Source organism: Rousettus aegyptiacus, unplaced genomic scaffold, assembly GCF_014176215.1.
Source record: "Rousettus aegyptiacus isolate mRouAeg1 unplaced genomic scaffold, mRouAeg1.p scaffold_m13_p_5, whole genome shotgun sequence".
NCBI lineage: Eukaryota > Metazoa > Chordata > Mammalia > Chiroptera > Pteropodidae > Rousettus > Rousettus aegyptiacus.
Window position 1 is genome coordinate 28,910,974 of NW_023416308.1, and position 14,591 is coordinate 28,925,564.

General features: G+C 33.7%; 1 protein-coding gene across 1 annotated transcript in view; it reads left to right on the forward strand.

Annotated features, from left to right (window-relative positions):
• LOC107505987 overlaps positions 1-14,591 on the forward strand; it is a 67,097-nt gene that overhangs the window by 8,651 nt on the left and 43,855 nt on the right. Inside the window, 1 exon segment of the mRNA XM_036221550.1 lies at positions 13,601-14,017. Coding sequence (XP_036077443.1) covers positions 13,601-14,017 — 417 coding nt within the window.

Consider the following 14,591-nt stretch of genomic DNA (forward strand, 5'->3'; position numbering starts at 1 on the left):
GCAAGCAATGCTTCTAATTAGGGCCTAATATCCAAAATATACAAAGAACTCATGTGAATCAATAACAACAAAAAAACCAAACAATCCAATTAAAAAATGGGCAGAGGACCTGAATAGACACTTCTCCCTAGAGGATATACAAATGGCCAACACATATATGAAAAGATGCTCAACATCTCTAGCTATTAGGAAAGTGCAAAGCAAAACCACAATGAGATACCATCTCACACCTGTTAGAAAGGCTATATTCAACAAGACAAGTAATAACAAATGTTGGAGAGGATGCAGAGTAAAACAACAACCCTCATACACTACTGGTGGGACTACAAACTGGTACGGCCACTATGGAAAGTGGTATGGAGGTTCCTCAAAAAACTAATAATTGAACTACCACATGATCCAGCAATCCCTTTACTGGGTATTTACCCCAAAGACTTGAAAACTCATATTTGAAAAGATATTCGCACACCAATGTTCATAGCAGTGTTATTCACAGTGGTGAGGACATGGAAGCAACCAAAGTTTCCTATGATAAATGACTGGCTAAAGAAGCTGTGGTACCAATGGAATATTACTCAGCCATAAGAATAGATGAAATACTGCCATTTGCGACGACATGGTTGGACCTTGAAATAATTATATTAAGCAAAATAACCCAGATAGAAAAGGTTGAAAAATCACATGATATCACATATGTGGGACATAACCTAAAAGCAACAAATGAACAGGACAGGACAAACAGAGACTCATGAACATGAACAATGGGCTAGTGGTTACCAGAAGGGAGGTAGGGAGGGAGAGAGGAAAAATAAGAAAATAAAGTGTTAAAAATATATGTATATAGAGTATGAAAAAAATAATAAATAAACTGACATTTAAAAATAAAAAAATATATTTTGGCTCCTTAATAATAAATAAATAAATAAGAAAATGTTTTCAGGACAAAGGAAAATGGACCAAAAATAATATCAGTGAAAACATAATAACATTGTATGGTAGAGTTTATAACATATGTAGAAGTAAATGGATGACAACAGTAGGACAAAAGATCAGAGGAGGAAGAAGGATATATATTGTTACATGTTTACTACCTATTATTAAATAATATAATATCATTTGAAGATATAGACTGGATAAGTTAAAGTGCTAAAACTTTTATTAACCACCAAAAGTTGAAAACAAAGAGGAACGTATATGCCAACCATGGAGATAAAATGAAATATAAGAAAAGAATTACATTTCAAAAGGAGGTAGGAATTGGAGAAAAATAAAGAAATAATGGGTGTGACAAATAGAAAGCTACAGAAATATAGTAAATTTGAACTTACCACACCAAAAATAACTTTAAATATAATCTGACCATTCCAACTGAAAGGTAGAAAATGTTTAGGAGAAATAAAACACAAATCAGAAGGGAATGGCTACAAAAACTTATAGAGAAAATGAATTTATCTTTGAGGAGATAAAAGACCCACTCCTTTGTTCTGTTCCCCTTTAACTACATGACTTCAATGGTGACAAATATGGCCTTAATCTTTTTTAGTTTATTTGTTTATAAAATTTGACAAATGCACAAGATCTACTCTGCAATTTTCAAGTATACAATATTATGTTATCAACCATACTTACTGTGCTTTACATTAGATCCTCGGAACTATTCTTGCAACTGAAAATTTATATCCTTTCACCTGCATCACCCCGTTTCACCTTCTCTCCAGCTCTGATCCTACTATTCTCTGTTTCTATAATTTTTTTTTTTTCTTTAGAGACCACAGGTAAACGATACATATAGCTATTTGTCTTTCTCTGTCTGGCTTATTCTACTTAGCATACTGCCTTCCAGATTCACATGTAATTGTTGCAAATAGCAGGATTCTCTCCTTTTTGTTTCTGAATAACATTTTGTTGCATATATATTACAATGAGATCACTTTTGGTAAACACCTAAGGATTGAGGCTGGTTGCCAAGGGAGTCAACCATGAATAGAGGGTTGGAATTTTTAGTCCCACACTTTTGATTTCTGGGGAAGAGAAAAAGGCTAGAGGTGAAATCAATCACCAAAGCCAATTATTTAACCAACTGTGGCTGCATAACAAAGTCTCCTTAAAAACCCAAAAGGACAGTGTTAGGCAAGCTTCCAGGATGTTGAACACAAGCAGGGAGAGTTGTGCTCCTGGAGAGGACATGGAAGCTCTACACCCTTTCCCCATCTGACTGTTCCTGAGTTATATCTTTTTTTATAATAAACGAGTAATCTAGTAAATAAAATATTTTCTGAGTGTTTTTTTAGCTGTTCTAGCAAATTAATCAAAACCGAGGAAGGAGCCATGGGAACCTCCAATCTGTAGCTGGTTGGTCAGAAGCACAGGTAACAACCTGAACTTTACTTTCCATTGGCATCTTAAATTAGGGTGGGAGGCTTACCTTGTAGAATCTGGCACTATCTCGAGGTATATAGTATCAGAATTGAGTTGAATTGTAAGACACCAACTGGTGTCAGATAACAACCTAAATATGTGAGGAAACCCCTCCTCATTGGAAATTGGGTTCAGAACAATGATTACAAGACTAACAGCAGACATTTAATGCTATTTATGTCAAACAACATAGCTCCATTTCTACTTGCTATAACACTATTCACACTCTATTTTTGTCATCACCTAGCTCCTGGCTTTTAGTCCCTGTTCTACCAATACTTAAATTCTCTTGGAATTAGTTTTTTTGTTTGTTCTCCCTGTGTGGCATTTAGAATAACCCTAAGGACTTGACTCACATCTGTCTTACTAGAGATTATTGTTCTGTGTTCTCTTGAGCAAAATGTTTAGTACAGAAGTACATAAGGCTTTCTGCTTGGCTCAAAGTGGCATAAGAGCAGAATCTATTTAGCTATCTTTTAAAAAATTAGTCTATCCCTAGGGCCTGGTGAAGGCCCAGTCACAGAGTAGGAAGTCAAGATAATTTGTTGATTTTGTTTGATTAAATAGACATCTTTGTTGTTAGTTTTGTTTTGTTTATTTGTTTTTTAAAAATCTATTTTCTGGGATGATATCTGTCATGGCAACATGCTCAGGTGTCAATTTTATGTACTTATGAAACAGAAATGGTTGTCTGATTCAGAATAAGCAGGAAAGTGAGGCTTACACTGTCAGTCTCTATATTCTCATGTCTCTTCTTCACCTCTACTGATATTTAACTATCAATTTTTGAAATAAAAATGGAGTACTTTCTAATCTAATGTAATATTTTTGAGCAGGTAAATAAAATTATTGACTTTCAGATCCCTCAATTGCGAATGAATAGCTGAGGTGATATTTTTGATAATGTACTCTTGGTGGATATAATGAATTATGTGGGTGTACTTATAAATTCCAAAAACCTTGCTTGAGCAGATTTATTGAGTGTTTCTGATGATCCTTGGGAGTGTGTTTTAGCATTACCATCCAGGAAGATATGACTAATGCTGGAACCTGCTAGATCGGCAATGGTGAAAGCAGTCAGTTGGTGTGATAATCAGTGTAATGCTCCCCAAATGTGTTCTTGTCCTAATCCCCAGAACCTGTGAATATGTTAGTTTACTAGCAAAGAATAAAGGATGCAGGTGAGTTAAGGTTGCTAATCAGCTGACTTTGAGATGAGGAGATTATTCTAGATGATCTGGGTGTGTCTAATGTAATTACAAAGATTATTATAAATGGAAGAGGGAGGTAGAAGAGAAAACCAGAAAAATGGAACCTGAGATAGAACTCAGTCCTACCAATACCTTGATTTTGGGACAATGAGACTCATTTTGGACTTGTAACCTCCAGAACTGTACGTCAATAAATTGGCATTGTTTAAGCCACTACATTTGTGGGGATTTGTTACAGCAACTATAGGAAACTAATACAGCTGGGATGTCTCTGAGCTTTATTACTGATTCAGATGCCATCCTGGGACTCTCCTGCTCAGCAAGGTTCTGAGAGCTAGGGCCAGAGGGACTAAAATTCCTGTGAACTTGTCAGCTTTGTAGAAAAGATTGGCCTATCAGACTAGAAGTGAACAACAACAACAAAGAAGACAAAGACTTTAGATGCTCACTGGGACAGGGCCTAGAAAGACACCGCAGTGAAGACTCACCTCTCACCTGCTCTAGGAGTGCAACTGAATATTGATTGATCTTGGTCAAATATTCCTTGGCCTCACAAAATAAATATATTTACAGTGCCATAGGTCCAGCCTCTCACAGAATATGAAGATAAAATTTTAACTAAGAATTATTGCACCCTCAACATGCTCCAAGAGATCACAAGTATTTTTGCTAAAACCAGGAATAATTATTTACTAATTGAAAGTCAGCAGACCAATTACTTAAAAGGGATTTGGAGTAATTAAAAAAGAAATATATATATACATATATATATAATATTAAAATTTAGCATTTAAAAATATTTATCGTAAACCAATAAAAAAGAAAGGGAATGGGAGCAGTGTTATATCTTTTCAAAAAATGATTTTTTTTTTTTTTAGGAAAACATCTTAACTCACGATATATGCCAACACGACTGTCAGATGGATGAAGGATTAAACAATAAAATAAAGGCAAACATAACCCAATAATCTAATTAAGAAAATTATTCTATTAAATTGGTTTTCTTCCTATTAATCTAGTCTCATGTCATTTTAATTACTATTAGAATTTAAAAAGGGGGGCACTCTCCTTCCTTACTACACACACACACACACACACACACACAGTGACTGACATATAAATATATGACATATGTCTCTTTCTACACACACACACACACACACATAAATATATATATATAATCTTTCAGTCACTACATAGTCCATATGTACAGTTTTCAGTCTCTCTCTCTCCACCAGTGGAATGTGCTTATATTCACTATGGATAAACCAAATGTCTAATTTTAGAGAATGATAATCCTTCATAAGTTTTCCTAAATTTGTAATTGTATTCTTAGGTAAAACAGAAGTAATAAGCACACAGGGTATGTTAAACAGTACAGTTTAAAATTATAATGGGTCCAAGATATATTTATACCAATTTACAAACCCTAGTCATAAGATGTTTTTTTATGTTTTGATTCTCGGCAACCCTAGGAGCTGGAGAACTTAAAACTTCCCTTTGAACAATATATTAGTATGTAATCTTTCCCTTTTGGGTTTTGAGTTACTATAATGTGAGCGAAGGGCAAGCTGCACTGAGCTGTGTGTCTCCAGATTGTATTAGATAGTCTGCTTTGTCACATCTGGGGAATGCAAAATGCAAAAAAGAGGGTTGTCCAAGGTCACAATGATCCCACTTGTGAACTACCTTACCAAACTGAAAGTAAATCAGTGGGTGCAATATCTATTGCAAGCCCAGAGGGTGGAACGATTAGTGACTCATTTATGTCCTTTTTTTTTTTTTTTTTTTTTTTTTTTTTTTTTTTTTTTTTTTTTTTTACTATTTCTTTACTTGTGATTCAAAAGACTGGGGCATATGGCTTTCTTCTAGCTCTTTAAGTCATCTATGAATCTCTTCCCTATTATTTGTTCCTGTTTGAGAATGGCAGCTATGGTCACTTTCTCCTTTTCAACATGTGTTTGCTTTACAGATAATAGGGATTCTGTTAGTATCTGCAATCTGTGATGCAGTCTGATGAGTCAGTGTTAACTCTACACATAAATTGCTCCAGTTTGGGCAGCTTCATGCATTTGTGTTCTGCAAACTGTGCTCTGTCACCCTCTGGTGGATGTAGAAATATCTACAATTTTAGGATTAAAGGTTCTCCCTGGCTTTAGAAGTCATGAGGGTGTTTGTGTTTGGAGGGGCAGGGATAGAGGAGGAAACTTGGTTTACAAGTTACTTGATAATTTGGAAGAGATGGCAATTTCTACATAAGTATTTATGCACAAATATGTTCACTACTATATTATTTAAGATTTGAAAAAATGGAAATAATTGATATATAAAACAACGGTATTAAAAATAATTATATCCAAGTTAATTGAATTATGTGCATTTCCTTTGAAAAAGATAGGGTGTGTAAACTGCTCTAAGATCAGTAACCAGAAGAGAATATCCAGCTGTTCAAATTCCTTACTGGGGAACACTTCGTGGGGATGTTCATATATACTTTTCAACAGTTTCAACAGGAGAGATAAATCGTTATAGAAAGCAGTGCCTGTTCTTTCTACATCCTGGTAAAAGCATGTCTTGAAGACTTAAACTGGTTAATTGTTTTCAGGTGCTGTTCCCAGACTCCCTGATGCCAAGGAGTATGGCAACCCAACCTTATCTGTCCATTATTTCCACGTATGTAAAACTTAGTCATTGAAATGTGTGTACCCTATTTGTAACTTGTTGACTACAAGAACAAATGTCCTGTTGAGAAGGGCTCCTGATGGTTAACTGAGCTCAAATTTATAAACAGAGCCTAAGAGCCATTGCTAACCAGGGGCCTCTCACACAAGCCTCGCTTTAGAGAGAAGCCTTCAATAAACTGCCTGCTGCTTGCACTGAGCTGCCTGCCTCCTGCGCTGAACTGCCTGTCTGGACTGTGTTCCTGCCATCTGAGCCAACCCTCACAAAGGAGTTCCTGAAATCATATTCCAACAAATAGGACTGAGATTTTCCCTATTCAATATAGGAGCTGCCCAGCTATACCCCTATTAGCATCTTTACTGACCAATCAGAGCAGCTCCACTCTGACCAATCATGACAGTACTTTTTAGATCGAACTGTGAAGTCCTCATCAATCAGGGACCAAGGCCAGGGACTTCTTTCTATATGTCAGCTCCCACTTGGCTCCAATCGCACTTTCCTTTTCCACCAAATACTGAAGAGTGTGTTTCCCCAGCAACACTGAAGATATCTCACAGGAGCAGACTGGAGCAGAGTAGAGCCGTCTAGACGGAGAGAGGCATCTTCCCAGGGCTGCCTCACTCTAGGGTTGCCTCACAGCCATGCTGTTCCACAGCAATGCTATTTCATAACTGAGCTGTAAAACTATGGAGCTAATGATAGCAGCATCTCTATGTGTTTCAGCTCTCTCCATTAAATAGCTCCTCAGCCTCCTAGGTAACAGATATTTCAGTTTTGTTTCAAAACCACTTCTCGATGACAAGTTATGGTTGTGTTGTTTCTGATGCCTCTGAATTTTAAAGCCTCCCCAAAGAGTTGCATTAAGAAGACAAGCCTAGACATCTCTATGTATGTAATACCATGTTCTTGTCTGTTTTTCTCTATTATGCGGAAGCAGAGGCAGGGCACAGAAATACTGTTTCTTTGACTCAGCATAAGCACTTATACCTAGTTAAAATCTTTTAAAAACAGTATGTCTTGTCTAACAGGTATAAAAATGTTTGCTTGGTTATCAGCTTGCCTTTAAATATGTGACATTAACACCTCATTGACATATCACTTTTATCTTAATCCCATAAAACCAAAATTTATAATGAATGAAAGAAAATTACTCATCTTTGAAAATTAGAGAAAACTTTCTTCTTAGCTTTCTATGTACTAATTAGTCTTATTCTTGATACTTCATTTTTTAATTCTGTAAAAACCTATCTCTATATGTATGTGTATCTATCCATATATGTGCTTATGTGTATGTATATATGTATATGTTTATGTATAACTTATATGTACATGTATTTATTATATATTAATATGCATTTTTATTGCTAGGGTTTTACTGGCTTATGTGTATGTAAATTTTATTTTATTACTTTGGGCATTAAACAAAAAAAATCTAGTAATTTTTTTTTATATTGGTGGCTGATATAAATGACTATGGAAAATTTTTTGTGTGTCTTTCCAAGCATTTATCTGTGCATTATAATTGTTAAAAAGTATTAAGAAGGATAAAAATATCTGCATTGACTCTAGTTATCTGAGAATTGGTGGAAGACATGCTGTTAAAATATTAGAATAGATATCAGATAGATTCCAAAATGGAGATAGAACTCTACGACTCGAAAGAGAGATAAAAGACCTGAAGAAGAAGACCCACTATGAGAAAGAAAAAATTAACAAAATATAAGATTTATTAGTGCCATTACAGAAAGATATAAGTTATCAAATGCTTTAAAGATTAAAAAAAGCATGGTAATGTATTTTAACACTAGGCACTATGATAGACTTAAAAAAAATGTTCTCCAACAGAGTTCATCTTTCATTAACTCTGATATAAGCATGTATGAATTTCTAAAGGAAAATAGTTTCTCATATACAATTAGAATTTTCAGAGATCATCAGTTAGTTATAGGAATGGACTTCAAACAATAATTTTTTATCTTTTGTATTAATTACAATTAGGTTTGAGTGTATAACACACACACACACACACACACACACACACACACACACACCCCACAACACATTACCTTAAATCAGAAGATGACTCAAAGCTTGAACAATGGTTCCTCAAGGATGAAAGCTTATTTTAAATTTCTTGGCAGCCACAACATGCAGCTTCCATCTTCTAGTCTTAGATAATGGCTCCATTCAATTCTCCCTCTACATCACCCAGCCATCAGAAAGCTATAAAAGGAGAAGGAATTGAATCCTAACTCAAAGAATACTACCTTAAAGTGACATATCTCACCTCTACTTATCTCTCTGGTAAGGACTTAGTCAAAAAGCCAAAAGTAGCTGCGACAGTAACTAAGAAATACTATATCGCCATTTGCCAAACTAATATTCAGGACCTTTAATATTGAGAAAGAAAGGGATAATAAAATTAGAAATGATAGCAGTTTCTCCCACTCTTTCAAGTATTTGTATTTAGTCATAGACAACTCTGTGCTGTTCTCTCTAGATCTTAAATTTAGAATTTGAATGTAGCATTATATCAAAGAAGAATAACATATTAAATATAATTAAAGTAAAATACATAAGGCATAAAGAAAATATATTTATATTTTAATAACTATGTGGATCTGCTAAAAGCTGTATGTCATGCTGAGTGGGGTTGTTATGTAACATCTTAGCAATGCTGATTCACTCCCATGGCTTTGTCTTCATCTACGATGCTTTCTCATCCTGAGATGACTTTTTGACTCCATTCCCTCTTTCTAAATTTCGCATACCATTTAATTTTACACAACTTTCAATGACAAACAGAATTGTTTAATTCTCTGCATTTCTGGTAATTATTTGGCACACTTCTGGTTCATCACCCATACTATAATAATGATGTTTTCTGGTTATTGTTTACTGTTATGAATGCTGCGAATATTATCTGTCAAAATTGTCAAATTCTTGAGAAAGACAATTGTGTCTTTCATTGTATCATATTTCTTGTTCTAAGGTTTGACAATTATTGATGAAGAACAATTTCTGTTGAGTTACAAAATATTTTGTTCTAGGTTTTTACCCTTTTCAAGCAATTTGCAAAAATACCTTTAAGAAACAAATTAAAGTCTAACATCTAACGATGCTTTAAAATATTTTAAAGTAAATATGATTATCTAGATTTGGAAACAACCTTAGCAATGTGAATACATGAAATGTATGTACACAATGAAATACAATTAAGACACGAGGAAAAAGGAAATACTGCCATTTGCAATAACATGGATAGACCATGAGAACTCAGCATTAGTCTAAGTAAAATGAGTCAGAGAAAGACAAATACGGTATACTCTCACTGTTATGTAAAATCAAAAAATGTTAAACTCATAGAAACAGAGAGTACAATGTTGACTACCAGATAGTCAGGAAATGAGGAGATGCTGTTTCAAGGGTACAAACCTTCAGTTATGACATGAGTAAGTTCTGGGGATCTAATGTGTAGCATGGCAATTATAGTTAATAATTAAAACATATAATAATATTATATACTTAAAAGTTTCAAAGAGAGTAGATTTTAAATGTTCTCATCACATATACAAAAAAGTAAGTATGTGACATATGGCAGGCAGTGTTAGCCAATGTTACCATGGTAATTATTTTGCAATATATAAATGTATCAAATCAACGTGTACAACTAAAGCTTATACAATGTTACATGCCAATTATATCTCAAAGCTGGAAAAAGTAAATTTGATTAACAAATATTTTATTGTAATTATTGTCTCAAAAATGATATAAAATTCAGTAAATATTTTGAATAAAAACATTAAATACAATTTTACTTCTAAACAAGTAAAGTAATTTCACATAACACATGTCTTTATTGTTTCTCAATATTTCTCTTTTAATTTTAGAAAATAAAGCATCTTTTCTTGTTGGGCTTGTAAGGAACTTCCCATAAGTTTATGGCAATATTTAGCAGATGCTTTCATTCATTCTATGTTAAAATATTCCAAATATTACTGTTTTATGAGTACACTATGATACCTAAATACAGCATAAGTCAATGATAATAAAATCTTTCAAATTTTATGTAGAAGTTTGTTTCCACTGATTTTCTACTTTTTCCTCTTGTGAGAAATCACTTTAGAAAATTCTTTTAGTATGGTCTTAAAAACTTCCTAAAATTTTAAACTTCTAATAACTTGACAAGAAATTCACTAAACCTCTAACAAAATCTAGTACATGCTTTATTTCAATCAATAGTACGAACGAAACAATGAATTATGCCTACGTGATACTATCAAAGATTGAGTGCTAATGGCAGGGGTAAGGAAAATTTTAATTGTCTCTTTTCCCAAGAGTTGATACTATGAGATTAGATTCTAGTGGGAGGACATTATTATTATTTGTTCTTAACCATACTCTTAGCATAAATGCACAGAGTATAAACTCATCAAATCACATTAACCAGCCTTTACAGAAGGTCATTGGCTTCATCAGAAATCAAACCAGTGCCTAAAATTACTGCCATGAAGACTTTTAGGCTACGGTCCCTTCAGCACCAAGTAGTCTTGCAAGGTTAGTGCACAGAACTATTCACTAGCATCATCAGAATTATTTTTTTCCTTCAGAGAAATGGAGGAGAAAAATACGCAGCACTGAAATTTAAGGGAAGAGGAATGGTATGTCTTAGTCCTAGTACTTGACTTCTAAATTTTTAGAGTGTGCTACTTAAGCTCCCTCCTAATGCATTTAGACATACATGTAGTTGTTTATCTATTTCTACCTTTTCTCATCTAATACTCACACTTCATGATGAGCACAGTTTTTTTTTTTTTTCTATCATCTCCCCGTCCCCTGCTGAATAAAATTGTGGTGAGCACTTCTTTGTCACTCACTTCAACTCAAGGTGTGTAAGGGCTTTATTCACTCATATTGAATCTATCTTAACTTATCTCTACACTTTTTTCAATAATTTTATTTAAAAAAAAAAAAACATTTATTGAGATGTGCTGTATGGAAGCTACTATGCCAAACACTTTTTTCAATAATTTTATTAAAAAAAAAAAACATTTATTGAGATGTGCTGTATGGAAGCTACTATGCCAAACACAGTCTAGTACAGAAGAAAAACCAGTCATAACTCATAATAATTAATACAGAATTAAGAAGATGCTAAATGTAAACACAAGAAATATATTTATGGACATGCAAAAAATAGTCTCTTTAACTGGAGCTTTCATTACTGAAGCCCTTAACTAAAGTTCCCTAACTACTACATAGATTCCATAGGACAGAGAGGATAGAATACGAGAAAAGCTAAGAGAATATGGTGAGTCAAAAAATAGCTTACCAAATGCTCTTTTGTGAAATAATTAAATCATATGATACTTGTTGGGACACGAAAAAAAAATCCTTGTTGTTGTTGTTGTTGTTGTTGTTGTTGTTGTTGTTGCCAGATAGCATAAATCTTTGAATGATAGAAAATGTGTTCGGTACTTTATTTGGAGACCGTGAAAAACATTGATGATTTTAGGAGGTAAATTTTCAGTAGAAAATGTCAAATTATTTATTGTATTATCTTGTGTATTCATGTAGAAAGGAGGAAGAATAAAACAAGAAAAAAAAATTAAAGCTCCAAAATGAAAATGCTGGTTAAATAAAAGATACGTCAGAGAAAAACTCAATAGATTAAAATTAAAACAACATAGACATTTATTAAGTTCTGATGAAAGCCAGAAACTGCGCTAAACACATTATATCATTTAACTTAATCTAACTTAATATCAGGACCTATTAGAATTATAAAATCTTGAATATTGAAATATTGAAACTGGAAGAGATGTTAAAGATAATTTAATCCACCCACCACCTGGTGTTTGTGTCCTTAAATAAATAATATCTGCTAAGTGATTTGGTACTCAGCCTGTGTTTAAACATTTCTAACTATAAGTTCAGAGTATGTCTGATTGTCGGAATGTTCATCTTTGCTGTAAAATCAAATATTTCTCCTCATAGTTTAAAATAGTTGGTTTTACTTCACTCTTTTCAGGACACATATAATAAGGCTGATATTTCTTAAATAAAACAGTATTATGAAAATTGAAATAATGTCATGTGACAGAATTTTTGCTTTGAAATTTCCTGTTATTTCTGCCATTTCTCAAATAAGAAATTTCTAGATCATTTTTTTCTGAAATTTTCCAGTTTTTCTATATCACATATTGCATCCCAAACTGAATACACTAATCCAATTACTACTTAACTGTTGACTAATAATATAAATCTACATTTTCTGGAATCTACTCATGTTCTTTGCAAATCTAAACATACATGTGGTTATTTTTTAAGAAAACTCATCACACTGTATATTAGTATGAATTTAAATTAAAATTTATGATTATATTTGGCATGTGTTCTGTTTCGCATCTCCGCCATCTTTGAATTCTATAGAGAATATATGTAAAATACATGATTATTAAAATAAACAGCATAAATAACACCTAGTGCCTTTTTACACTAACTGGTCTCATATTTTGGGAAGATGACCAATATTCTGAACTCTACAACTTTAATCATGAAGTCCACTGCTCTTCTGATCACACCGGTGGAATGGTTCGTTGTTTTGGGAAAAACTATTGAAATATAAGCATGGTCCCTGCCAAGCAGTTATGTTTCTGCCTCCTGGGGTAGTAGGCCTGGGGGAAGGAAGCTAGGATGTATATGGCAGCAGAATCTCAGGCTGAAAAATACTGGTAGTCATCCATTCCTTCTGCTGTTTTGACTTGGGATTATAGTAAGGAAAATTGTTCAGATCAATACTCTCCTTTTCACAGGCTTAAGAATCCTATGCTTATAAATTATAAAAAGCACACACTAATATTACTTATTCAGAGTTAAAAGAAAATATTATGCCATTTCAGATGCATGATAATAATATATACATATAGAATATGGAAGGAATTTTAAAAAGTCCTCAGAAACAAGAGTATTAATGTTTCTTCTAACTGTCTTTAAAAATGAAAAATTGGTGTTTTCTCTTAACAAGTTATGAAGTATTTTAATTATAAGTTTCTTGAAGTCTGTAATTCCTTCTCTGGTCAACTGGAATCACTGGTTGTCTCTGAGTTGCAAAATAAATTCAAGAGATCCTTGCATTAGGAATTTCCTCTGATGAGATAAAATAATGTTTTCCACATAAGCATGCTCCCCTTCATGTATACTCACAGATATACATGTGCGCACACACACACACACACACACACCAGTACATTCATTTTCCTTTTTTAAACTTAGAACCTGTTGAGAAGATATAGACCTGGAAATCATTCCACAGTGACTGAATTCACCCTTACTGGTATGACAGAACAGCCAGAGCTCCAGCTGCCCTTTTTCTTATTCTTCCTAGGAATCTATGTGGTCACAGTGGCCGGGAACCTTGGCATGATCACACTGATTAGGCTCAGTTCTCACCTACACACCCCTATGTACTATTTCCTCAGCAGCTTGTCCTTAATTGATCTCTGCCATTCTGCTGTCATACCCCAACAGATGCTGGAAAACTTTGTGACAGAGAAGAACACCATCTTCTACCTTGAATGCATGATTCAGCTCTATTTCTTCCTTCTTTTTGTTATCTCGGAGTGTTATAAGTTGGCTGCAAAGGCATATGACCGATATGTTGATATCTGCAGCCCCTTGCTTTATAATGTCATTATGTCCCATAAAACCTATTTCTCCCTGAACAACAGAAAACATAGCAATATCATGACTGCTGTACTCTAGCTTTTGCACATCTACAGTCTGGAAAAGTCTTTCCCACCATATGTCACCTTGTGCCCTCTTTTTCTGAATTATTTCCTCTATTTCTTGCTTGAGAAACCTAATCAAAACTTTAAAATATGAGTCACAGTCCAATGCATGTGTTGTTATTGTGCCCAATCTAATACTTCCTTTTCAACATCTATTATTTTAGTTTGTAATTGTCTGTTTATTGTTCAAACCCACACTGTAATCTCCATAAGACAGACCCCTGTATGATCTGCTGCTTTATTTCTAGGTAGCAGGATATCTGCTAACTAGCAAGTCCTTGATAATTTCTTGATATTTATTTTACCCTTACAATATTTATATCAAATATATGTATCCAATGTAGTCTTCTCCCTTTGAAGCACTATGTAAGGCATTTTTGGTTTTACAAATCAATTAAATGTGAGTTTGGAGAATTCTTCAAGGATCTTTAAATAATAATTAATTTTCTTAGTTGCTCCTATACAAGGATTAAGAAATACTAGTCCTGAG